This window comes from Amphibalanus amphitrite, unplaced genomic scaffold, assembly GCF_019059575.1.
Source record: "Amphibalanus amphitrite isolate SeventyFive unplaced genomic scaffold, NRLGWU_Aamphi_draft 000000F_arrow, whole genome shotgun sequence".
NCBI classification, from domain to species: Eukaryota; Metazoa; Arthropoda; class Thecostraca; order Balanomorpha; family Balanidae; genus Amphibalanus; species Amphibalanus amphitrite.
Window position 1 is genome coordinate 1,847,326 of NW_024881498.1, and position 26,297 is coordinate 1,873,622.

A 26,297-nucleotide genomic window follows, 5' to 3' on the forward strand; every position below is an offset into this window, starting at 1 on the left:
TTGACAGATTGCTCCACTTCGGGGAGCACTGCTCTCGTCTCCGCCGCAAGGTGAAGCCGCGTGTGGCCCAGCTGAGGAAGCTGACGGCGCGCTCGTGGGGCCTGCAAGAGCCGCAGCTGCGAACCGTCGCCAACGGTTACGTCCGTGGTGTACTCGAGTACGCGGCGGCGGCATGGCTCCCGGCGGCGTCGGAGTCGCACGTGGAGCTGCTTGAGAGGGAGATGCGTGCCACAGCGCGCGTCGTGACCGGCTGCCCGATCAGCACGCCGAGAGACCCGCTGATGGCGGAGGCCGGCATGGTCCCGGTCCGGGCGCGCAGGGAGGCGTTGGCCGTCAGGCTGACCGCCACTGCGGCGTCGCAGAGGACTGATGACCCTCTCCGTGAGGTAGCAGCGAGGACAGCCCCCCGACGACTGCGGACCACCACCGGCTGGCGTGATGTGGGACGGGAGGCCCTCACCCGGCTTGGTCTTCAGGAGACACCCGTGGAGGAGCGACTACACATCACCCTCCCTCCATGGTCGGACTGTTCGGGGGTGGCGATCCGGCTGGACGTCGGCGCGGCTATTAGCAGGGAGGCACGCGACGAGGTCCGCCGGGCGGCGGCCGAAGAACACCTCGCGACCCTGCCAGACCAGGCGACCTGGATCTGGAGCGACGGCTCGGCAGAGGGCGGTGTCGCGTCCGGGGGCAGTGGTGCCCTGATCAGTCTAGGGCGGGTCATCCGAGAACTTTTTTCGAGGACACATAATGAAGACCAAAATTCCTACGGAGCATGTCACAAGAAGACTGTATGAATTTTTTCAATTTTTTTGGTTGAGGTTGCGTGTCGCCGCAGCCAATTAATCAACCGGGTTTTTCGCTACATTTTCACTGCACGCGAGTTTCGAGCACAAATATCATATGATTAATTATTTTCAAATATATACCTCGAAACTTCAGCTATTCCTCAACCTATTCTGCAAGTCTGTTGGCTGTATCTCTTTAACCCGCGCGGGGCTGGGGGGGTAAATTTTACCCCCCCTCGCGAATTTTTGCGATATCTCAAAAACGGCGGCGCGCAGCGCCGCCAAACTTTCAGTACCTTTTCTTACATCAATTTGACACGTTCCCTGAAAATTTGAGCGAAATCCGTCGGAAATTTTTTGAGAAATTGACGTTTTAGTGACGTCATGTTCGCCATTTTCGCCTCAAAAACGGCAAAAGTTCAAACGCCGCTAACATCTTCATTTTTAAAGGAATCAAGACGTAACAAAAAAGGTTATACGTAATTTTACTTTGTCTATCACATGGCTATCTCGGTTTTTTGAACATTTTGGATTTTGGCCTAAATTTTTTCAAAAAACTGATTTTTTTGGGAAAATCATTATAAAATCCAAAATTTTGAGTCTATCGAAAAAACCGGAATATATGTCAGAGAAGTGGTCTATGTGCACCTACATACCAAATTTTAGAAGAATCGGTTCAAAAATGTGGGAGTTATTCAAAATTTTATGACGTCACGACACACAAACTTTTTGAAAAATGACTTTTTTTGGAAGTTCTAGAGCTCGTACGGAAACAAAAGTAGCACCATTCGATTCGCCGTGAAAAACTGCATCAGATAGACACCTTTTTAGGCCTTAACAACCAACTTCAAAATTTGACCTCACTTGACCTGACCTTGACCTGACCTCGACCTGAAATTCATCCAGAGGTGGTCCATATCACTTATTGAGTGTGCCTATTGAATTCTATGAGTAAAATGACCCATAAAACATGTGTCGCACATGCCCTTTTCTATATTTTGTTTTTTGGTGACCTGACCTGACCTGACCTTGACCTTGACCTCTGAATGATATTGTATGCAACGAGTATTGTCTTGGTAGCCTAAGAACACGTTTTGGGCGATCAGTCTCAGTCCATGACTCCATTCTTCGGCAACTACGGTGCAAGGCCGATACTGTAGAAACTTGCAATTTGTACCCTTGACCTGACCTTGACCTTGACCTCAAACTTTAAATTAAGTACATGTTTTTAGTAGTTCGTGATGAGAGCTTTCGATTGGCGTTTGAATTTTCCAAATCGGACCATTAGTTCGGGAGATAACAGGGGGGGTAAAATTTACCCCCCCCCCCCCAGCCCCGCGCGTTCGGCTGGAGACCCCAGCCCCGCGCGGGTTAACTGTGGCCATGGTGCCATGCTCTATGTATCGGTTTTCCGCAACTCGATCGCAGCGCCATCTCTTGAGAGGACTGTTAACCTTGCGTCGGCCGAGACGATATGCATTCTGCTGATGCGATCTTAGGACGCTGATGAAAAAAAAAACGTAAGGCACAGGAGCGTATATAGCGTGAAAGCTGTCAATTGCAATTAAAGTAGCCATGAAATGTACATATTGGGGGTTCACCTGACTTTAGCACAGCCATTATGCGCCAAGTGCGATAGTGTCCGCTGGACCTATTAGTCATTTGATTCTGCGCTGAGACTTCAGCAGCATTATTTTCAGTTTTGGCTTCGATTATTTCCTTGCATGTAAATTTAACCTTTCTTTTGAAATGCAAACCTAGTGTTAGAACTGAACAGTAGCAGCTCAATTGCAGAATAACTAAGTACTAAGTTAGCCTCGTCAACTTAGCCCGGCTTCATCTGACAACAGACTGAGGATGAGTTGCGAGGTATCCTGCTGATCACGGTATATAGAGAACTAGGTAAAACCGGTTTGCCGCCACAGCACTAAGGTATTTTGACCACTTTCTTCAGCTGGCCATTAAGACCCAAAAACGAAAAATAGGCGACATATTTGGGCCATATTAATTATGCATTTATTAATTTGAAGTGCATTAGCAGAGGGGAGCCGACAAGAAAATCTGTATGCTAATGAAGGAAATAAAATCAAGCCATTCGCACCATTTTTCCAAAGCAAATATTTCAAGTTATAGCCGTTTGTTGCACATATCTCTTCTTTTCTGTTTTCAAATATTAAAATTAATGACAAATCCACAAAAATATCTACAAATAGTGCTTTCTAGAATTTCGAGCATATCCATGGATCGTGACCCTTTTTGAGTCGAGAAGAGGCAATGTTTCAAGACAAATATAGGGTAAATTATCATGTATTGGTCAATAAATGTGGTATATTCAGGCTCAGAAAAGATTTTTCTATAACATGAGCTACAATTCATCACAGTATATGCCCTGAATTCTAATATATTACAAGAAGTGTAAATTAGAGCTGCAGTTCTACACGGCTCCCGCAGCACACTTCACACACGATATCTCAAAAACGAAAGAGAGTCGCGGTCTATTTAAAATGTCAAAAAACGCAGAATTCATTTTCATATAAGCATGAGAATTCTTCAAAAGAGAATCATACGGTAAGACATTGAATTTTGCTCCCAAATATAAAACTTTGCATTTGTCTGTCACTCAATTTTGAACAAAATGGACATTTTGTATAGATCTTCCGCTAGTTGCTACCAAAGTTATACCCTATCCGACGGGAAAACTATTTTTCTTATTTATCTGTGCATGATTATGAGCATAAATAATCGACAGACCAGAAATTTTGCGTCTAAGGTAAGTCACCATTGCATTTGCAGAAGGTGACGCTTTCACCTTCCCTGGATGATTCCTCAAAAACAAGGGGGAGTCGCGATCTATTTAAAGCTGAAAAATGTACAGAATTGATCATTCTATCGATGGTGAGAATACCAAAGACCAAAGCATACGGTAAGACACCTCATTTTGACCTCAAAGCCATAAAAATGTTTTTTAATGTGACGTACGTCGAATCGCAATGGCGTAATTTCATGTTCGACGTTCCTGCTGATGATGCATCCGCTTTAATACTTCTGCGTTTGCAGGCGTGATTCGATGTTTGATTGGTCCAGAGCAGCTCAGATTCGGAGCAACAACAGCTTGACAAACATTTTTCGTCTTTGTTGTGCATTGTCATGCATTGTATTGTCATGGATGGAGGTTCTTTCATCCATGGTATTGTTGGACTCTTGAGCCAAGCTGCTGCGCGCCCTAACTCTTCAACAACAACAACAACATCCATGGTATTGTAATATATACGCTTGGTTTAAATTTAATTTGATTTGATAAATTTCAGCCTATTCTTAGTGATATGGGAGTTGTCTTGCAAGTACCCACAAGCCCAAATATATATTTTTCAGTGAAAAGTAACATTATGAAAAAGTTGATGGATGGTTTAAGAAAATGCCTTATGGTCAAAGTTGTGTGTACTGTGTTCCTTACATCAAGCACTCAAAGCATCACTGGAAGAGACAAGGGTCAAGGAATGAGGTGTTTGTGTGGAAATGTAAGTAATATTTTTTTGTAATTTGCTGGCAAAGCTAGACAAAAACATTGATATCCATATCCACGCTAACAGTGGTTGTCAACATGTGGGTAACAGCGGGTCTGGGTGGGCATTGGGAAGCAGTAAAGACTATCAAAATTGTGTTTTTTAAATGTAAAAAACTGAAGTTTTACCAGGCATGGGCATGGACGACTACTCTTCGTCCAACGACTACTTGTTATCCATTGCCTGGGACAGGCGTTGCCAGCAGCTTTTTTTGTAGGTACGCACAAAGTTGATGTATTGTTGGGTTGGGGTCCATATGCATATACTGTTTCTGTTTCATTATCTATCATGCTCGGATAAGTTGATGTCACTTGTGACCAAGGTATTTGGGTATGAGTCAGAGCAGTAGCGGCGGAACACCTTCGATTAAGGGGGGGCACCGCTGACTTTTGGTCCCATTCTTTCCATGCAACACCCATAGGGCTAATGTTAAAATGCCAAAATCAAAGGGGGGCACGGTGCCCTGGTGCCCTTCCCATTCCGCCGCCTATGAGTCAGAGTAGAGCAGACATTATAGAAATGTTTTCCAACCAAGGCGAGGCGCTTTACCCAGAGAGTCTTCTTTTTAACACCAAACCAAACCTTACCTGACGTAACCTAACCTACAAGTCAGCTACAACCTAAAATCATACAACCTACAAACCTACAGCTGTGCCTCTCCTTGGTTGGAAACCCTTCATAGTTCATTTGACATCTGCTCTACTAATGCCGTTAATTTTAATTTGTAACCTAACCAAACCAAGCCTATTATAATCCAAACCTTGCTCATAACTGTGATAAGTTGCAGCACTAACATCACTTTGATTTTCCTCAGCCCATTACACCATCAAGAGGGAGACCGCACTGACAGGGGTCCAAGATCCATCTCAGGCCCTACTGTAGGTAAGTGTGGACGTCCTGACCTGTAGCCAGAAACACTGCCACTGTAGCACAGCAGCTAATTCCCTATCATCCTTCCAGCTCTGCAATGGTCTGCATTTCTGCAATGGTATCAACAGGCCTGACTGAACACAAAAGCATTTCACTTACTAACATAAGACTAATATTATTCTAAAAATGGCTGTAAAGCAATGTAGAGTGAAATGGATATATGGTGTATATGATTAGAATTGGGTGTGCTGAGACTTGTACTTAATGAACTTGAACAATGAACACTAGAGTAACTAATTCAACTATTTGTTGTTATTCAGACTGCCCGCCAGCAGACGGAGGCCCACCGACGGACGTCGGCTCAATGGCCAACAGTGGCCCGCCGGCCGGCTGACGGTGGCTCGCCGACCGACGCCGGCCCGTCGGCCGACCACGGCCCACCAGTTGATGGTGGCCCGCCAGCTGACGGAGGTCCGCCGGCCATTCGTAGCACGCCCGCCGACGGCAGCTCGACGCACATCCTGGCCTTAACTATGGCTATGTCACCCCCAAGATTAGTTCGCCCCCCCCCAAGTCCCTAGGTGAGTGGCTGGAGAGTGGAGAGAACTTTGTGTGTTGCCGGAAGGGGATGTCTGCTAATGCAGGTGCCGTTGCAGGGGTCGTGACGTATGATGGGTCTCAGACTCGGGCCTCGACTTTTGAGTGAGAAACGCATAAACAGGTTAATGTATTGCAATTATGGCGAAGTGTGCGACAGGAAACGCTATGAGCTATGAGTTATCGTCGCCGTGGCGGAAATGTGAGGACCGTCGCAACCTGTGACGTCGCCGTGACTGCTAATTGATGGTCGCCTTGACTCGTGTGTAACGGTCACTGTGCATGGTATGTGACGGCCGCCATGACTGTTTATATAACGGCCGCCGTGACTGTTAATATAACGGCCGTCGCGACTGAAACGTGACGGTCGTCGTGAGATCTGACGTGTCGCGACTCGCTGTGTCACAGGTCACCAGTTGCGGGCGCTCCATCTGACGGTGTCGTCCGACGGCTCCACGGTGACCAGCGCCGCCACTGCGGAAACCATCGGACCCCGAAAATGCTGCTAGCCGTACACGAACAAAAGGCGCCATGCACCCAGGACCAGCGCCCTGCTTCTTCTTCTTCTTCTTCTTTTGCACCTCACCCGCCGCCCCCCTAGGGGGACGACGGCGCAGGCGGGTCGACCGGAGGGTCGGTCCGCCCGACGGCCCGGATGAATTCAATCACCAACGACGCCGGTCCGCCGAGGACGTCCCCCAGGCTCGGGTTGAGTCCCCAGCGGCGGCGCCGCGCAGCCTCATAGGCCGGACAGTCGGTCAGCAGGTGGGCCGCGCTGTCCGGCTCGCCGCACGCGGGGCAGGCCGCGTCCACCGCCAGGCCTAGGCGGTGGGCGACGTCCCGCGTGAGCGGCGATGCACCCGTTCGCAGCTGGGAGAGAGTACACGCCTCCCAGCGGGGCAGGTCGTTATGGCCCGGTGTGGGCGCCGGGTGGGGGTGGGACGCTCTTGTTCTCGCGTCGACCATCGTCCCCACCCGGCGCCCGATCGCGCTTCTGGCGCTGGCGAAGTCGATTTGTACGTCCGGCTGCTCCGCAGCGGCCGCTTCACCGGCCAGCTGGTCAGCGTGCTCGTTGCCGTCCAGGCCAGCATGCCCCGGCACCCACTGGAAGGTGACGGTGGTGCCACGCTCGCTGAGGGTGTGTAGGCACTCCCAGATGTCGGCGGCCAGGGCGGTCACCTGGCCGGCCGGTCCCCTCTGAAGCTGCTGCAGGCCGGACTTGGAATCGGTTAAAAGGTGGACTGCGCGGACGGGCTCTCGGTCTTCTTCAGGTAGGGAGGTTATCACAACCAGTGCTTCCCTGATGGCGGTAAGCTCGGCACGCAGGCTGCTGCACACTGCGCCGGCCGGGGCCCTGATACGTTCCTCACGGCCGAGGCAGTGGAGCTGGATCAGCGCGCCCGCGCCGCCACATGTCGTCCCCTCTCTCGCCGACCCGTCCGACCAGATGGTGACGTCCGCGTGCGGCAGGAGTTCTATGGCCCGGAGCGCCGCCTCTCTGCGCTTGTCGGGGGGGGGGGGGGTCTGTGCGGCGCGTAGGCGCGGGCAGGTCCACCACAAAGTGGGCGGGAGTCCTCTCCACTGTCCAGGGCGGCCGGCACTGGTACAGCGCCAGTGGTTCAGTCGGCAGCTGCTTTAGCCCGGCTTCGTCGGCGATCCACCGGCCCACCCGCCTGAGACACGGCTTCTTGGTGAGCACCACGTCCTCGTCGGGCGGCTTCGGTGGCGGCCTCCGCGCCGCCTCTGCCTGCGTGCAGTCTCTCCGCCATGCCAGGTGGGCTCGGTACTCCAGCCGGGGCCGCACCTCCTTCTCCAGGAGGGTCCTGGCAGGGTCGAGTGCGGGGAGTCTGGCGAGGCGCTGGCACTCCTGTCCGGCCAGCTGCTTCGCGCGCAGTGACAGTGGCGGGAGGTCGGCTTCGGCGAGCAGGGCGTCCGTGCGAGTCAGGCGGATGCAGCCGGTGATGAGGCGAGCACACTTGTTCTGTTCGGCCTCCAGTCGCTCCCTGACGGACGGCGCTGCATGTGTGCCGACTACGGCGGCGCCGTAGTCGAACAGCGCTCGCACGTAACCGATGTAGGCGGTCCGGAGAGTGCGACGGTGGCTGCCCCATGTCTTTCCTGCCATCGCCTGCAGACATCGCCTTCGTCGGGCCATCTTCGCCTTCAGGTCGGCGACGTGTTCAGCAAAGGTCAGCTGCGGATCGAACTTGATGCCGAGGAAGGTCGGGTGTTCGGTGGCGGTGATCTCCTGTCCGTGGAGCTTCAGATTTGGCCGGACTCTTCCTCGCTGTTGTTTGGGGTCGAGCGAGAAGAGGGTGCTCGTGCACTTGGAGACGCTGGGCGTCACCTTCCACCGCGTCAGCCAAGTGCCGATGCTGTCCAGACACGGCTGGAGGTGGGCGTCGCACTCTTCCGGCGTGCGGGCGTCGGCCAGCAGCGCCACGTCGTCCGCGAACAGGGATCGCGCCACATCCTCCGGTAGGCCCTCGTCGATGTCATTGACGTAAATGAGCCATAGGAGGGGTGCCAAGACACTTCCTTGCGGGAGGCCCTCCTTGAAGACACGCGAGTCCGACTGGGCGGCTCCCCATCGGACTCTAGCACGGCGGTCGGAGAGCAGGGCCTTGATCCAGCGGATCACACAGCCGGGGATGCCCAGTCGCGCCATCTTGCAGAAGAGGGCTGCCCTCCAGACCCGGTCATAGGCGCGAGCGAAGTCCAGGAGAACAAGCACGGCCCTATGTGGTGGCTTCTGCTCGAAGGCGTCGAAGATCTGCTGGGTGATCCGTCCGATCTGGTCCATCGTGGAGTGGCCGCGTCTGAAGCCCGCCTGGTTTCGGTTTAGTTTCCCGCTGGATTCGAGCCAGTGCTGCAGCCTCCCCTGCACCAGCCGCTCCGCCAGCTTACTGGTGCTGCTCAGTAGGCTGATGGGGCGGTAGGAGGACAGCTCCGACGGCGGCTTTCCCTTCTTCGGAATCGCCACTATCTCCGCTACTCTCCAGGAGGCAGGCACGTCGGCAGCGGACCACGTCCTATTCAGGAGGTCCAGGAAGTGGCGCTTGCCGAGTGGGCTCAGCTGCTTCAGCAGGTCGTTGGCCACCTTGTCTGACCCTGGGCTCTTGCCAGCTTTAATCTTGGTCAGCGCTGTTTCCAGTTCAGCCATGGAGAAGGGGCTGCACATGCCGGCTCGTGATCCGCCGCAGCTGCATCCCCTCACCGCGGCGCGCGCCTCCATCTTGATAGGTCGGTCAGCCGTCTTGTCCGACGGGATGCGCGACACCGCGGCATAGGCCTGGCAGAGCGCGTTGGCCTTCTCCTTGTCTGTAATCGCTGGCCGGGCAGGAGCGGGATGGCCAGGCAGGGTCGGGCGTTGCAGGGGCTCGGCGGGCTTGGCTGGTGGCTTCCGGCCGTCCAGGGCGCGTATTAGGCCCCACATATCCTGGTTTGGTCCCAGTTCGGCGATCTTGTCCCTCAGGAAAGCAGTCTTCTCGTCCCTAATCACCCGTTCGGCTTCTCTCCTCGCTTCTCCGTAGGCGCGGATGTCCTCTGCAGTGCGGTCCTGGGCGGTGGCTCTCCTCCTGGCCGCGTCCCTGGCCTGGACTGCTGCGTCGCAGGCTGAGTTCCAGAAGGGAGCTCTAGTCTTCCCGCCGTTCCCGTACGGGATCGCCTGCTTCGCTGCCCTGAGGATGGTCGAGGAGAAGCGTCGGTCCAGCTGCGTGACGGTGAGGGGTTCTGTCGGGGTAGCCCACCTTAGTGCCAGCTGGTCGTAGGCGCGTCGGAACTCCTCCCAGTTTGCCTTCCTGTAGGCTGGTCGGCCTCTGCCTCTTCGGACACGTTTCGGTGGTGCGGTAGGGATGGTGATGGTGATCGGGAGGTGGTCGGACCCGATTCCTACGTTCGTCGTCCATGTTGCGTCGCTCGCCAGTTCACCAGACACCAGCGTCACATCTGGAGCGGAGGATCCTCCTGTGGCAGGGTTCATCCTTGTCGCAGAGCCGTCGTTCAGGATCGTGAGCGATGTGTCGCAGCTCCACTCCTCGACGGTTCTCCCGAGCGGGTCCTCCGGCTGGTGGGGGTCCCATGTTACTGCGTGCGCGTTCAGGTCTCCGCCCACGATTGTGTAGGGCACCAGGGGCAGTCCGTCTGGCTGGAAGGACTGCGCCTGGGTGCCCTGTCCAGGAGCCCACCTCGCCGGCGGGGCATAGACGTTCCAGACCGTAATCGCAGGCACGCCATGAGGGTGAATTTTGGTCGCCGCCACGTAGCTGTGCTGGTCATCTTCCCGTGGTGTGTAGGCTGCCGGGTCGCGGGTGTAGGGCAGGTCCTCACGGACGAGGGTGATTACCCCGCCCTTGCCCCTTTGCCCCCCTCCGGTCCGACGTGGCGCGCTCCTGCTGGGTGGCGCCGCTACTGGGCCTGGCGCGGGGGGCTGGGCCCTCTGGGTGCATCCACGCTTAGCTCTGCAGCCGGCGCACCACGTGTGAGGCGCGAGTCGATCCCGGCGCTTACAAGTCCAGCCGGCCGGTGGCGGCGGTGGCGGTGGCGGTGGCGGTGGCGGCGGCGGCGGTGGTGGCGCTGGCGGCGGTGGTGCTTGGAAGTTCGGGGTGTCTCTTCTGGCCGCCACGTTGTATCCCGGGAAGCGAGGGTCGTCGTCCTGTTGCATTAACTTGGTTTCCTGCAGTAGGACAACTTGAGGCTTGCTTCCTGCCAGGCGTTTGTTGAGCTCAGTGAGGCGGGCGGCGAGGCCATTGCAGTTCAGCTGCAGTATCTTCAGTTCGCTCTGCTCGCCGCGGTTTTCGGGCGCCTGCGTCCGCGGGTGTGTGGCTGTACGAGACTCGTCGCTCCTCGTCGGTGGTGGAGACGGCTGGCGTTCTTCGCTCCTTGCCGGTGTCGACGGCAGTGATGAGTCACTCATCGCCAGTGGCGGTGGCGGCTGTGGGTCGTCCCTCCTCGCCGGTGGCCGTGGCGGTTGTTGGGCGCTCATCGTCGGTGGCAGTGACGGTGGTGGTGGCTGGGCAGGTGTGGCCGGGGTCCGCGGCCTCGGGGGCGCGGGGGGCATCGCCGCGCATCCAGGACAGGTCCAGGGGCCCCGCTCCCTGGCGAGGCGGCTGATGTCGGCTCGTGTCAGGCCGGCGCAGCGGTGGTGATGCCATCGTTCACACGCGCGGCAGCTCACCGACGTGTGGCCGACTCCTTTGCCGCACACTCCGCAGGGGTAGCGGGGCCCGGGGTTTTCTTCTATGTCGCCGGCCCGGAGAATCAGCGAGGCGAGGTGGGCCAGCCCGCGCCCCGCGACCGAAAACCCGCGGCCCCCCCGGTCCGGTGTCCGGTCGTAGGTTGCCTTCTTCCTCCAGGCGATGTCCATCCGGGCTGTAGGTGGGTGTCGGCGTACTTCGCTCTGTTCGCCTGGTAGTCCAGTCGTCCAGAGGCACCACCCCCACGTGCAGGGGACGCCGATGGTGGCCCAGCGCCCTGCTCCGAGGCGGTATCCAAAGAAGGCCGCATAGTGCACTTGCTGTGCTAAGGCATAGTGCGCGCTGACTGATAGGAACAAATGATGGTCAGTTATCAGATCTCAGTATGGAACTCAAGATGGTCGGAGCCGACCTGGCCCGGTGGATGGTGTGCCAGGGCTGATTAAGTGTCGAAAGGAGTGAGACGCCCAGATATGTGAAGGATACGTCGATACGAGCCCCGGCTTCGACTCCCCGTCCCAAAACGATGTTGGCTGTGATTGGAGTTTGGTATCTTTACGGATTCCCCCCCACCCCACCCCACCCCGGAATTTGTGCTATGTAATAGGACGATAATATGTCGTGGTCTCATTTTGGCTCGATATGGTAATAGGTACTTAATTGGACAGATGTTGATGGTATTGGTGGTGGATGTAAATGACAGGTTTGGCGAGCGCGAATTAGTAATCGTGAGTGCACTAGCTGCAATCAGTCGCGCGCTTATTGCTGAGCACCTGTGAGCAAGAAAATGGTATGAAAGTGGTAGTTCGTCGTGAAATCTGTGTACTTTTGGATTAAGCTTTCAGAACAGAAGTGTATTTTTGCCGTGTCCACTGCAGCTCTGGAACAGAAACATAGAGATCGGCTGTGTGCTGTAGCAGGGGCAAGTAGTCCGTGCCAAAAAAAAAAATTAAAGGTGATATGTGAATTTAAGTGAATATACCTCGCTTTATTTTCAATTTTATTATAACAGAACCAATGCGTCTACTGCTGATTACCCTCGGCTCCTAACAATAACGTTTGCAATACTGGAAAGTACATAGACAATAGATACCCTTGCGACCGACTGGCGCGATCCGAGAATCTCTCTCACTGTTTTTGCTGACCTACACACGAAAACACGGCCGAATAGCTATGAGCGAGAGCACGGAACGATGCTGGTGACTGACGGACCAGCGAAAATAGAGCTCCCGTCTACGCGCGGAACAGCGCTGGTTGGCGCGGCTCACAGACTCCATTGGCTCATCAGAGTTCAGACTGTTGACGATTGTTGCTCCTCCCTCCCCTCCCCGAGAGGGCGTAGCCAAGTAGCTTAGTTGTGTGCGCAGCTGGCGGCCACCGTCCAGTCGTCTTTTTGCATCTGTGAAACCGTTGAGTGGATGGTATCCAGACGAGCTAGGCGTCGGCGTCGCCCATCCAGCGGTCGGGCACGAGGCAGCGCAGGTGGACGGCCGCGGATGGTCCGCCACCGATCTCGGCACACTCTGCAGAGTGTGGCCGGACGCTCCACGGACACGGAGTTGCATAGCGTCGATAGGCCGTATGGTGTCGCTGTCGTAATTATGAAAGCGTAAGTAGAAGGTTGAAGCAAGATAGAATGCTATCGTTTTCGAGCTTTGTTACACATAATTAGTACCTAGGTATTGGCAGTTTCTTTACAAATAATATCGCAAAGCACAGCTTTATGTGCTGGTAACGATATGTGCGCGTTGGTTGCGGCGGTAATCGTCGAATAAATATGTAATTTATGAACGTTTCTTGATCATTCAATGATAAACATGGCAATGTTTGCCTGTTGTGAAGAAGACTCCTATACTGCCGCTCTATCGTCCGGAATTATTCGTGTCTGATAACGGCGATTCCGCCACTCTATCAGCTGATTTTTGTTTCCGAGTCACGTGACCAACCGGTGTCTCCCTGCTGCTGATCGGCGATCCGCGTATCATATCACTGCCTGAGTCGCGCGTTCTCATCGGACCATCAGATCCTATTTTGATGACCTATTGGGGCTGGGCCACCGCAACAAGCAGTGGAGCATCGAGCTTTGAGGGAAACTGACCTCATAATAACCGCGGTAGTAGCTGCTAAGTGGTCTCCGACGCAATTTGTGATCCCAATCATGTGACATTGTTGCAGTTAGTGGAAAGGAGCCTCCATGTCGAAACGGAACTAATGCCGCGTGGTGGTCCTCGGTGACACTTCACATACTGTTCTCGGATAGGCAAGTGATTACAAAGGAAATGCCCTTCTGCATTTTACGTGCATAAGGATGCGTCGTTTATCATGATAAATAGGATAGCCGTGCTGGATCATCGGCTATGACGAGCCTGTTGGACGAGCATATTGCTTCAGTAAATGAGCCCGGTAGTCAATGCTTATTCTATTTTACACCAAAATCAGACAAGGGCCAAACTAGTAAACAAGTTTACAAGACTTGTGAAAAAGCCACTGGACTAAAGCTGCGCCGATCAGTGGACCATTTACCAAGAGTGCCCGTGCATCGAGCAGGAACCGTTCGTGCCGTTTCGGGCGACGCCATGCAGTCCAGATCAGAGAACACTTCTGAACAGCCCGGAAGCAGGCGTCACGCTCTTGACAAATCCTGAGGTAGCTGTCAGTAAGGAAGCTTGAGCCCTTGAATTTGGTAAAATGGCTTACGTTGGCAGCTTGCAAGTTACGTATTCCGTCGCGATCGCCCATCATACAACATATATTGACCAGCTTCGAACTATCACCGAGTTCAATGTTGTTCACTATGTCCCAATGTGGTCCGAAATTACGGAGTAAACATTGCAGAGACGGATTACTCCAAAGCATCCAGCTATTGCGAGACCTCTCAGCTCACCGGTCTGTGTTATTCGCCCAGTGATCGACAGGAATAAGTACCGGGCTCACTATAGGAAACTTTTTTGGGCTGTACTGGCCGATACAGACAGCCAGCAAACAGTGCATACACTGCGATGCTTGCTGAACTAAGGAATGGTGATAAAAAGACTCGAGACACTTATGGGAAAAAAGTATAGGAAGCGAATGAGGCAGGAGACATAAAGATATGCGATTCTATCAGCATTTTGCAATAAACAAGTCATGCACTACATGCAGCTCATAGATCGGTCCAAAGAACGCGTTACACCAATAGCAATCTCGCTGGAAGAGGGTGACCTTCGACCCGCTGCAATTAATTTCGATGCGGTGCATACCCATACTCACTACTCAGGCAGTGGAGCGAGCCGTCCGGTTCCTAACTTAGGCAGCATACGTTGCTGTTATTAAGAGAGCACGTCTCGGTTACATCACGTGTGCCATCAGGACGCAATGCAACGCTCTCATGCCGGCGTTTGAATCAATTATCGAAGTGTGATTGCATTCACTCCATTGCATTCAAAAATGAACATACGGTTTGGACTGATGTTATCTGTCTGCAAAACTTAATTTAACTGATAAACATATAGGTATCAAAGTTAAGCATCTCGCTGTTTTCTTGGCGAAATCACTATAGGTATAGCTTCCGGAGCAATTTATGATTCCTGAAGTATTTCGGATCGAATGGGTACAACTCACCTAGTGTCAAATAAGGAACACCAGACACCTAGGAACACCAAAGAACACCATATACCCGACGTGGCAGCGGCTGCGTCAGCTCTTGACGGTCGGAAAGCCGTCAAAATCAATGTTATGCCAAACTCGCTCAATAGATGGCGCTGGTTTCGTTGCGCTTAGAGCGCCGATGCTAATCGCTATTCTGAGCACGATTCTGCCACTGGGGTTTCCAAACTTTGTGAAGAGGTGGGGGTAAGCATGAAGAACTAGGAAAGTGGTAAATATAGTACCTTTCTCGAATTTTTCCCACTGCATTTTGCAAACAACGAGAAAAATTAGCAAAAGTGGTCTCGAAAAACCGTTGACGGCGCGCCCAGTTCCTTTTCAAAAATTCGCAAAAAATATGTTTTAACCGTTTTAAGGATCAGCCCGTAGGAAAATCGCTCTTCACTTGGAAACTTTTTCCATCGACCCGCCCTACTGATCACCCTGCCCTCTGGAGAAGAGAGGACGACCCGGACGCCGGCCGGCGCCGTCTGCAGTAGCACCCGCGCCGAGCTGGTGGCGATGCGTGCCGCTCTGGAGGAGGTGCAGCAGCTGGAGGACGCAACGTCTGCGACCCCGCTGGTGCTCTGCACCGACTCCCAGGCTGCGCTCGCCACGCTCGCGACGGGCGCCGGAGAACAGCGGACGACGCTGGGAGCCGAGATATGGCGCCTGCTCCTGGCGGCCCCGGACAGACCGACGTGGCTGCAGTGGGTCCCGGCCCACTGTGGCCTCCCAGGCAACGAACGGGCGGACGAGCTGGCCAAGGAGGCCTCCAGCTTACCACAGGCAGCCGCGCCTGTGGACGTCCGCAGCCTCACTAAGGCAGTCGGCCGCGCCGCCTCCAAGGCCTGGCGAGATCGCTGGCCCGACAGCTTCTTCAGGCGGATTATGAGAGACAGGTTCCCGACACCTGTCCTCAACGAGACGAGGGAAGACGCGGTGAATGTGCACCAGCTTCGAGCGGGCCACTGGGGGCTCTCGACGAGCTACCTGCACAGGATCGGCCGTCGCCCAACACCGACCTGCCAGCAGTGCGAGGACCTGAAGTGCCCGGCGGCACTGTGTCTGGTCTGCCGAGAGGAGGCCGACACGCCGGAGCACGTGCTGCTGCACTGCCCCTGCCTGGCGGGCAAGCGACTACGCCTGTTCGGGACCATACACCCCGATGCGACTCGGCTGCGGGACGGCGGGGCCGTGGCGGCGCTGGCCCGCGGCTTCCTCCGCCACCGAGAGCCTGCGGGCTACGGCCGGCCGTAGGCCGGCCCGCGGGGAAACAACAACAACAACAACACAGGGACGCAAAATGTCCTATGCCGGCGAGGGTTAACGTACCGGCGCCGGTCGGCGGCTGCCGTGCACACTGCACAGCCATAAGTCATGGCGCGTCCTTACCAACGAGCACACGCCACCCGCACACTCGGTAACCACGTGCCAGTCCAGAATTATGAAGGTGCAAAATTTAGCAGTATCAAGTGCAAAGATGCACGGACGTATAAATAAACTGCACTGACAATACCAATAGACCTCCTATGGAACATAGTGAAGCCGACAAGGCGCCATTTTACGTTGCCAAAAAACCGTGCTGTGAAAGGCCATCGAGCCAATACAATTGGAATTGTGTCTAAACGGATGATCGGATCAAGATGCTGGTGGTATGTACCGTTCGACGCGTAATGCCTTGAGACAGGTGATGGTGCATGTCCCAGATCATCCAGTGCCACGTGGCGCGTGCTACGTGCCGACAAACTTCCAAAGGGCAAAAATCTTTAAGCGACGCTCCAAATCAAACGAAGGGCGGCACAGGTGCCAAACTCACAGGTCACATGTCCCAGTGTTCGACCACTAACATATGGTATGCTCGGCATTTGGGGATGCGGAATGCACGCGCTAGGGGCGAAAAACATGTTTTGAGGAGGCATCCTCCGATTCCGGAAACCTTGACCTAGGCACACCAAATTTGGCACACTGACACTTATGGACACGCGCTTTAACCCGCGCCCGGCTGGGGGTCCTGGATTTCCACGCCCTGCTGGGGGGGGGGGGTGTTTGAACACCCCCCCTTCTAACTCGGCTCCTGGGCCACGTAGCGATACGCAGAAGGCGGCGTTCGAAAGAGCGTCAAAAATAATGAGGAAATCACTTCAGTCAATTTTTTGGTCAGGTCAAAGGTCAGGTCACCAGGGGTCATTGAAGGCAAAATTTCGCCGATTTCCAGGGCGAATGTAGACAATTTCCAAGAAGCCAACGCATAACTCGGGAACCAATAGAGCTACAGCGCCGCGGAAAAGCGCATTCGATAGCCCTATTAGCGCCCTTTCTGAGTAATTTTCTCAGATTTGACCTAGCGTCAACAGTTTTGCCTGCAGGGGGCAAAAACTGCAAAAATAGCCGATTTTTTCGGAAACAGTTCTTCTGCAATAACTTTTGACCCAAGCCTTGTACGAGCTTACTTTTACCGGCATCGTGTTCCTCTCGTCAAGACGCATCGAATGAACTATAACTTGACCTTGAAAGGTCAACTTGAAAATTTGACCTCAGGTCAAGGTCATGACCTGACCGGAAAGGGTCATGTTGCATATCAGTCGATCCGTATCGTCGAGCTGAACACATTTAAGGCGTTTTCATCGCTCTAGCATGCCTCTATCAAAAGTTATTTGCGAAAAACTGTTAGATACCATTCGTGACCTAAGATGACCTCAGGGCATAAACAGGGGTCACGGACACCATTTTCATGTTCAGTGTGTCTAAACCACTTGTAATTCAGTGTTTGGGAGTGTTTATAATGTCTTTCGTCCAAAAGAGGCGCACTTCAATTTTCTCCCATTGACTTATAATGGGGAGGTCGCAAAATTGACCTGACCTTAGGTCATCGATATCAAACTTCTGAGATATAAATTTTGTACATACTATTGCTCTTAGCAATCGCTGAAAGTTTCAAAGCGATCGGTCACTCGGTGTAGCTATGACAGACATTGAAACTTTTTATGAGGTGAGGTCACTTCGAGTGACCTGGTGACCTGACCTTGAATGACCTTGGTCTGAAATTTTCACAACATGTGTGGAATTGATGTATGATAAGGTGTACCAAAAACGGCGGCGCGGAGCGCCGCCGTTTTCGAGATATTCGCGAAAAACCACAAGGGGGGGGTGTTCAAACACCCCCCCCCAGCAGGGCGCGGGTTAAGGTGCTGTACAAATAGGCGTGCTGGGGTACACGGCACGTGCAAACCTTTTGATGTTGCACTCTGTGTCACATATGCGGGCGGGCGGGTGGGTAGCGCTGGCAAGCTCAAAGTGCTAAATTTACACAGGCCACCCAGAATGCATTCCAGCATAGTTATTGAGCATATCCATCTCCTGGTGGACCCCAAAGGTGCGCTCTGCACGTGCAAAAAATTGTCCGCGCCGGGCGGTGGGGATGCTTGGACACCCCATGTGGATTTATGTAAATATCTCGAATACGGCGTTGTGTAGCGCCGCCGTTTTTGGCACACCTTTTCATACATCTTTTTCACACATGCTGCGTAACTTTCAGACTTAGGTCGCTCAAGGTTAGGTCATCAGGTTACGTCCAAGTGACCTTACCTTAGGAAAAGTTATAGTGCCCGTCATAGCTACACAGACTGTTCAATCGGTTTAAAACGGGCAGCGATTGATAAGAGCAACAGTATATACGTAGAGTACCTCTACCTCGGAATTTCAATATCACTGACCTAAGGTTATGTTGATTTCGCGATTTTTCGATTACAGGTAAGTCAATGGGAGACAATTGAACTGCGCTTCTGTTGAACGAAACTCATGTAAACATACTTTGCACTCAAATAACGGGACACGGGTGGAAGGGAAACGTGACGAACTTAATCGGGAAATTGCACCTGTGACCTATCTTTATGTCCTAGGGTTATTTCAGATCATGATGGACCCCATAACTTTTTGACAATAACCTTTGGTAGAGACATCTCAGAGCGCTGAAAACACTTTTGATATGTTTAGTTCAACTTCGTAAATTGAGGTTGTGAGTTTTTCGGGTTCTGGATCAGGAATGTTATATTTGTTTTGATCACAGTTAAAGTTTTCATGGATTTAGGCCAGGTCGGGTCAGGTCAGGTCAACCAGTATCCGTCCTACGGCTTATATGTAGTAGGTGTCAACTACCACTGATGGCGTCGTAACATGTTTCGAAGACACTAAAACTACATAGTTCTTTAATGTTCAAATAAATACTAAATTCGAAATCAACTCCAAGCACTGCCCTATGAACCAAGATCACCAAAGGTCAGTGACCTTGACCTACCCTTCATGTGACCTTGCTTGACACCTACCATATTGCATGGGATGGGACCATCAACAATATTCCACATGTTCCAACGTAGAACCACAAAGACTGGAAACGCGCGGATAATGTGGGCTGATTTACGCCGAATCAAGATTCTGACCCAACACGGACTCGTGAGATATCAGATACTGATTTACCGCTACTCAGTCTAGTTCGAACCATTTCTTGGCCTCGGTCACCGGTCCAGGCCACCAGATAGGTAAACGTATTACACCGCGCTTGCTCAATGCTCAGCTCGTATATTCTAAGAGCACTGCGGCACAGCATAGATGAGGCGCTTTGCTACTGCCATCTATAGGTGAAAGATGAAGATAATTGTTATTGCGGTACAGTATCACTGCAGGCGCAAACAACGTAGATAACAAAGATGCTTATGCTGCGCTGGCCGGCGATTGAGGCGTAAATTTGCGTTGCTGGATAGCAAAAAGTTTAGGAGCCCGAATTTGACAAAATAAATGATTTGCCGTGCTGGTGGTCTGAGGACGCAAAATTAACAGAACCCTAGGTCAGTGATATCGAAATTTCATAGAGGTAGGTACTCTACGTATATACTGTTGATCTTATCAATCGCTGCACGTTTTAAACCGATTGTTTAGTCTGTGTAGCTATGACGGGCATCATAATTTTTCCTAAGGTAAGGCCACTTGGACGTAGCCTGGTGACCTAACCTTGAGCGACCTAAGTCTGAAAGTTGTGCAGCATTTGTGAAAAAAAAGATGTATGAAAAGGTGTGTCAAAAACGGCGGCGCTCCACCACGCCGTTTTCGAGATATTTACATAAATCCACATGGGGTGTCCAAGCATCCCCACCGCCCGGCGGGAATAATTTTTTGCACATGCAGAGCGCACCTTTGGGGTCCATCAGGAGATGGATATGCTCAATAACTATGCTGGAATGCATTCTGGGTGGCCTGCGCAAATTCGGCACTTTGAGCTTGCCAGCGCTACCCCCGCCCTACCCGCATATGTGACACAGAGTGCAACATCAAAAGGTCTGCACGTGCACCGTGTACCCCAGCACGCCTATTAGCACAGCACCTTAAAGCGCGTGTCCAGTAGTGTCAGTGTGCCAAATTTGGTGTGCCTAGGTCAAGGCTTTCCGGAATCGGAGGATGCCTCCTTAAAACATGTTTTTCGCCCCTAGCGCGTGCATTCCGCACTCCCTGATGCCGAGCATACCATATGTTAGTGGTCGAACACTGAGACATGTGACCTGTGAGTTTGGCACCCGTGCCACACTTCGTTCGATTTGAAGCGTCGCTTAAAGGTTTTTGCCTTTCGTAAGTTTGTCGGCACGTGGCACGTGCGATTCACCTGCCTCAAGGCATTACCCGTCGAACGGTACCACCAGCATCTTGATCCAATCATCCGTTTAGACGCAATTTTAATTGTATTAGCTCGATGACCTTCCAGAGCACGGTTTTTTGGCAACATGAGATGGCGCCTTGTCGGCTTCACCTGAATGGAGGTGGTTGCGGGTCCAGTTTATTTATACGTCCGTGATAAGATCGTGCTAGGCGGTGTCTTCTTTTGTTTTTAGCAGTCATTTAGCCGAAAATAACGTAGTTTAAACAGCTGAAATTTGGCACCGAACGTAGCGGCAATAAATACAACACGTTTATAGTTACCACCTACGTTTAGCATGCATTTAGCAGGTAAGTATGACTAGCATACATTTAGTAGCTAAAGGGTGCAAAAATATTAGCGGTTTACAGGTGCCTTAACAAAGAGCACCTGATAAGTATGTTTTTTTTTTTTTTTTGTATTTATTCAACAGACCGTCAACAGGCACTTGACCCACTAAAAGACGGAGTCACAAGATTAAAAACAATGAATATGGCACACACAGGCACACACGTCCGGATAAAAAACGCCGATACACATGTAAATAAAATAGAAAACAATGAACAATAAAAGGAAATAGGCGATGAAGTGAAAATATGAAAAAAATGTGTGAACGACCATGAGCATGAGTTTTAAAATCCCGTGTAAGGCGGGAAAGAAATCATGATACAAGGTTAACCAGAAAAATTGAACAAACAGTAAATATGAACACTCGGAGATACAATGTGTACTTCAAAAACACGTAAAAATGTATAAAGTGAAATGAAAAACATAAGAAAACCTTAAAAATAGAAATATTTAAAATCAAAAAATTAAAATTAATAAGAATCGCCTACCAACAGTGACTAGTTAGTAGCCCGGAGGTGGTTACGGAGCGAGCGAAGCGAGCGGAGTCTTACGTAGAATAACGGAAATTTCTGAGTATGAGCGGCCGGCCGGCCGGCCGGCCGTGGTCACGCTTTTGCGAGGCTTATATCTCAGCAACCACTTGACCGATTTACATGCGGTAATTTTTGTAGGGTAGCTTCATTCCTTCTACCAAGTATTGGACTATTCCCGATGCATGTGGGTGACCCCTTATGCACGTGCCACGTGCAAAACGAAGAGGTGTCACTTTTGTAATTGTTGCAATATCTCGGTAACTACTTGGCCGATTGCGCTGAAAGTTGGCATATAGGTAGGCACCCACTAGGCACTGCATATCCATGTGCCAGAGTTGGGGTGCTGCTGCACGTGCGCACGTGCAGGGGTCGTTTTCAGATCTCGAGAACGGCTGGACCGATGGCGCTCAAATTTGGTACATGGTTAGGGACCGGTTAGTAGGGTGCCGTGCAAAAGTCAGTTGGGACCCATTTTGCACGTGCGCACGTGCAGAGTGCCGCTTCCAGATCTCGAGAACGGCTGGGCCAATTGTGCTCAAATTTGGCACATCGCTAGAGATCGGTTAGTAGGGTGCCGTGCACAAGTCAGCTGGAGGTACCACCTCGAAATTTCGCACGTGCAAGGCTCACCCTCTCGCTCGCTCCGTTAGTCGCCCCAAAAGGCGCTATACTGGTTGTTACGGAGCGAGCGAAGCGAGCGTAGTCTTTCCTTAGATTAACGGAAATTTCTGAGTATGAGCGGCCGGCCGGCCGGCCGTGGTCACGCTTTTGCGAGGCTTATATCTCAGCAACCACTTGACCGATTTACATGCGGTAATTTTTGTAGGGTAGCTTCATTCCTTCTACCAAGTATTGGACTATTCCCGATGCATGTGAGTGACCCCTTATGCACGTGCCACGTGCAAAACGAAGAGGTGTCACTTTTGCAATTGTTGCAATATCTCGGTAACTACTTGGCCGATTGCGCTGAAAGTTGGCATGTAGGTAGGCACCCACTATGCAATGCAGATCCATGTGCCAGAGTTGAGGTGCTGCTGCACGTGCGCACGTGCAGGGGTCGATTCCAGATCTCGAGAACGGCTGGACCGATGGCGCTCAAATTTGGTACATGGTTAGGGACCGGTTAGTAGGGTGCCGTGCAAAAGTCAGTTGGGACCCATTTTGCACGTGCGCACGTGCAGGGTGCCGCCTCCAGATCTCGAGAACGGCTGGGCCGATTGTGCTCAAATTTGGCACATCGCTAGAGACCGGTTAGTAGGGTGCCGTGCACAACTCAGTTGGAGGTACCCCCTCGCAATTTCGCACGTGCAAGGCTCACCCTCTCGCTCGCTCCGTTAGTCGCCCCAAAAGGCGTTATACTGGTGGTAAGTTCGTAACGTATTCGTAACGTAACGACTTGAGCTTTGTACGCAAAAAAGCTGGTCGTGAAAAAGTCGTCTTTGGAATGAGCGAGGAATGAGTTTGTCTCTCTTGCGACACGACAATCCAGCCCGTTCTGGACCGTGCTGATTCGGGCGCGACTCTCAGCAAACAGTGCTGCAGTGCGCGTCGGTCGGATAGGCACGCGTAAGGGGAATCGGGATAGGAGTATCTCAGAGTTCAGTTTCTCAGAGAACAGACCCTTTAGGAACAGGAGGTCGTGTTGGGCTCTTCGAGAGGAAAGGAACGGGACGCGGAAATGCTTGGATAAATCTGGATAGGTAAGTGATGGGCAAGGATTGTTGGAGTGGTGGTTTAACCAGAGGAAAAACTTGTGCTGAATCCGATCGACGCGAACTGTGTGGGAAGTGGCTGCGCCTGCCCAAATGACCGTTCCGAACTCAAGGACAGGACGCGGGTCTGCGCAGTACGCAGCTAACAGAGGCTTTGTATTGAATTTGGCTTTTTTAGATCCAGTTTGAAATGAGCGAATGAGAAACCCGAGAGACCGGTTGGCTCGGGCAGCGATATGGTTTATATGGCCCGAAAAGGTCAATTTTGAGTCCAGAACAATGCCGAGATCACGAATACTCTTGACGGGCTCGAGACTGGTGCCTCCGATACTACACGGTTTCATGGCTGTTAGCGGCATGAAAATAGCAGCTAAGGGCGGCTGAAATTTGGCACGGGAATAGCAGGTGAAACTGCTAATCTTTTTTACCAGTGTAGGGTGGATGCAACGACCCTAGGGTTCTGGTTGTCTAGGAAAGTTGCAAACTCCCTTCACAACCAGTTGGTCTGCTCCCTGTGTAACAATATACCCCAGAAAATGCATGCTAACCTTAGTTCAAAAATTAGTCTTCACGAGTGTGGTTACTGGCTACCCGAAACACTGGACAGTACCACTCTCCTGTTGCCCGGATACAGCCATGGCCAGGAAGGACGGCAGCGGCCGCACCGGGGGCGGCGTGGCCATCACCTACAGGGACAGCCTCACCGCCGCGCGGCTGACAGCTCCCAGCGCCGGCTCGGCGCTCCTATCCCTGTGGCTGCAGTTGACTTGACTGGCCGCAGACATATCGTCACTAGCGTCATCTATCGACCGCCGGGAGAATCACCGGTACCTGCCGTCCAGCGGGGCGCGCTCCGAGCTTTTAACATTACGAAAAGTGGACACACCTTCGCTAGCGCTGTCAGCACCGTGAGCATTATAAACAACACATGCAGTAATTCCACCAATCAAATACTCGACGCTCATTGGCTGATAAGCCAGTGACGATTTTGGGGGTCAGAGCGTTAGGTAGTGGTAACCTATAGCAGCACGGGCCGTTCATTTTAGGACTTGATTTTGACATTATTAAGGCCAGTCTGATAAAAAGTCGAATCGTTTATGAAAACTGCAATTCATTCTAGTAGTGGTCCGACAAGTCTTTTTACTTTTTTCTGAAATAATTCGCTGAAACATGAGTTATTAGATGCGTACTCATAGTCACGCCAAATTTGCTCAGTTACCATGGCAGCCTGAGTTTGGTTGGTCCCGAGGGTCGCGGTTACTAAATTCATTTTTGTCCCCAGTTTTTCGTCGGGAGCGCCCTACCTGGTTTAGATAGCCTTGATGTGCTGCCGTCGACGATCTCCACGCTTAACTCGCCGGACCTATTGGTTTTCTACGTACGCGCCGGCCGAGGGGGGGGGGTACGACCCCCCTCGCCGTTTCGCCCCTGGTGGAGTTAGCGCGTCGTGGAAAAAACGAGCGAGCGTGTGCGCCGTTACGAGACGCTAGGATTGATACCAGATTTTAAGGTCATAGGTCAACCGGTGACCTCTCAGGTCAGGTCAAGTATCCCAAGGCCGGTTCCGTTTTTGGTGAACAACTTCGCAAAAAACGGCCGCAAAACCGCCATTTTGGCAGCATCGTGTCCGCATCGCTCAGGCGCATCGAATGATATACTTTTTGTTTGGGTGACGTCAACTTAGGCTATTGACCTCGGGTCACGGTCAGGTCAACGCCCCCAGGTCCCGAAATTGGCCGCAGGGTCATGTCGCATGACGCATAGCATTCGATTCGGTAGGTCTTCCTGAGTTCATTGGTAGCTTCCCGACTCGCTAGCTCAATTTGATCGGGAGTTATTGACGAAAAACTGAGATGACCCTAATTCGTCATAAATGACGTCACGCAACGTCAACATTGCAAAAGTGACGCATCAAACATGTGCATGAAATCACGATTCTGTGTGCTTGGGATAGTTGGAGATCGTTCCCGGCGCCAGAATAGCAGTTTTCATTTTTCCCCATTGACTTATAATGGTGAGGTCACGAAAATGACCTGACCTCATATGACCTCTAGGAAAAATTCGAGATATACAAGTTGTGAGACTCGTAATGGGTACTAGATCCTGCAAGTTTCATTTCCCTGTGAAAGGTCCTCTGGCAGTGAGGGCGTTGCTAAGTTGCGACATCTGGAGACCGTGCAGAGGTACACTTATGACGTCATAGGTCAGTGACCTGACCTGACCCGAAAATGCGGTTGGTGTCAACAGATCCGGTTTGAATCAAAGGTAAGGTATGCCAAGTTTCAGCTCTCCATCGCCAGGGTGTTCGGAGCTATCGCGAAAAAAAACCCTATGGGGGGGGGGGGCGGCACCCGCCCCCCCACCTCGGCCGACGAGGGTTAACTCCGGCACATCATGGCGAGAGGCAGACCGGCGTATATTCTTGGCGACACCAGCTTCGACATCCTGTGACCGTCCCAAGCGGTAGTGACAGCGTACTTGCAGCTGCTGAGTAACCTCTCACTTAGCCAGCTCATTCTCTCCCCGGAACCCGACGAACCCGACCCTTACTTTAAACACAAAGTGTGAAATTGATGTAGACGAGGGTAATCAAACTTTCGTGTTGATACGTTCAAAGGTTTTGAAAATATATTAGAAAAACGGGACGAGCTCTGTAGAGCCCCCCCCCCCCCCTCATGCGCCAGTAGCTCAGCAACTGTCCAGAGCCCACGTTACTATGCGGTTCGAAAAAAAAAATGAGGCAATGTAACATTGATGCCAGCTGAATGAAAATGAAAAGTTGCTGGTTAATAAATTAGAAAACACCATTATGACTGGTGATCACATAGACACAAATCAAAGCACACGGGGTGAGCTTGAGAACACACCATTAGAAATACTCACTGAAGAGCATCCATCCTCCTGCTCATCTGTTCCATTGCCTTGCAATGATTTTGGTTCTTCACATTCCAGAAACTCCTCAGGGCTGCAAAGTTAAAGATCTGTCATAAAGGTGGAAACTGAACCTTTTCATTAACCTGGCAGTTGCTGGGGTATTTCGCCACCTGCCAGTTGCTGGGGGAAGCGTTAAACGCCCCTAGCCGATCAGGGGCGGATCCAGGAAAACTCCAAGGGGAGGGTCATGAATCGAAGTGGTGCCCCTACCTACAGGGTGTTTCACTAAAAGTGTCAAAAAGTAAATGCTTATTAAAGATATATAGAATATGCAAATCACGTGGCTGCGCACGTGGCTTTGTTGCAAATTTTTGGACATTTATTATTTATCCATTTAAGATATATTTTACACTCATACGGAGCGAGGGCAGGAGGCCAAAGTTACTAGTCATTTTTTCCTTATGCAGAACAAGAACAGTTATTTACACCGCAACAGGAGGGGTGAATTAC

General features: G+C 52.0%; 1 protein-coding gene and 1 long non-coding RNA gene across 2 annotated transcripts in view; one reads left to right on the forward strand and one right to left on the reverse strand.

The window, feature by feature from the left end:
- The window catches only part of LOC122367369 (TM2 domain-containing protein CG11103-like), a 72,655-nt gene that overhangs the window by 21,552 nt on the left and 24,806 nt on the right, over nucleotides 1–26,297 (reverse strand). Inside the window, exon 3 of the mRNA XM_043344450.1 lies at nucleotides 25,797–25,878. Coding sequence (XP_043200385.1) covers nucleotides 25,797–25,878 — 82 coding nt within the window. The remainder of the gene's footprint in view (nucleotides 1–25,796; nucleotides 25,879–26,297) is intronic.
- On the forward strand, nucleotides 4,039–6,373 carry LOC122377505. The gene is made up of 4 exons (XR_006255906.1): nucleotides 4,039–4,306; nucleotides 5,166–5,233; nucleotides 5,542–5,802; nucleotides 6,227–6,373. It is a non-coding gene; the product is annotated as an uncharacterized LOC122377505 (long non-coding RNA).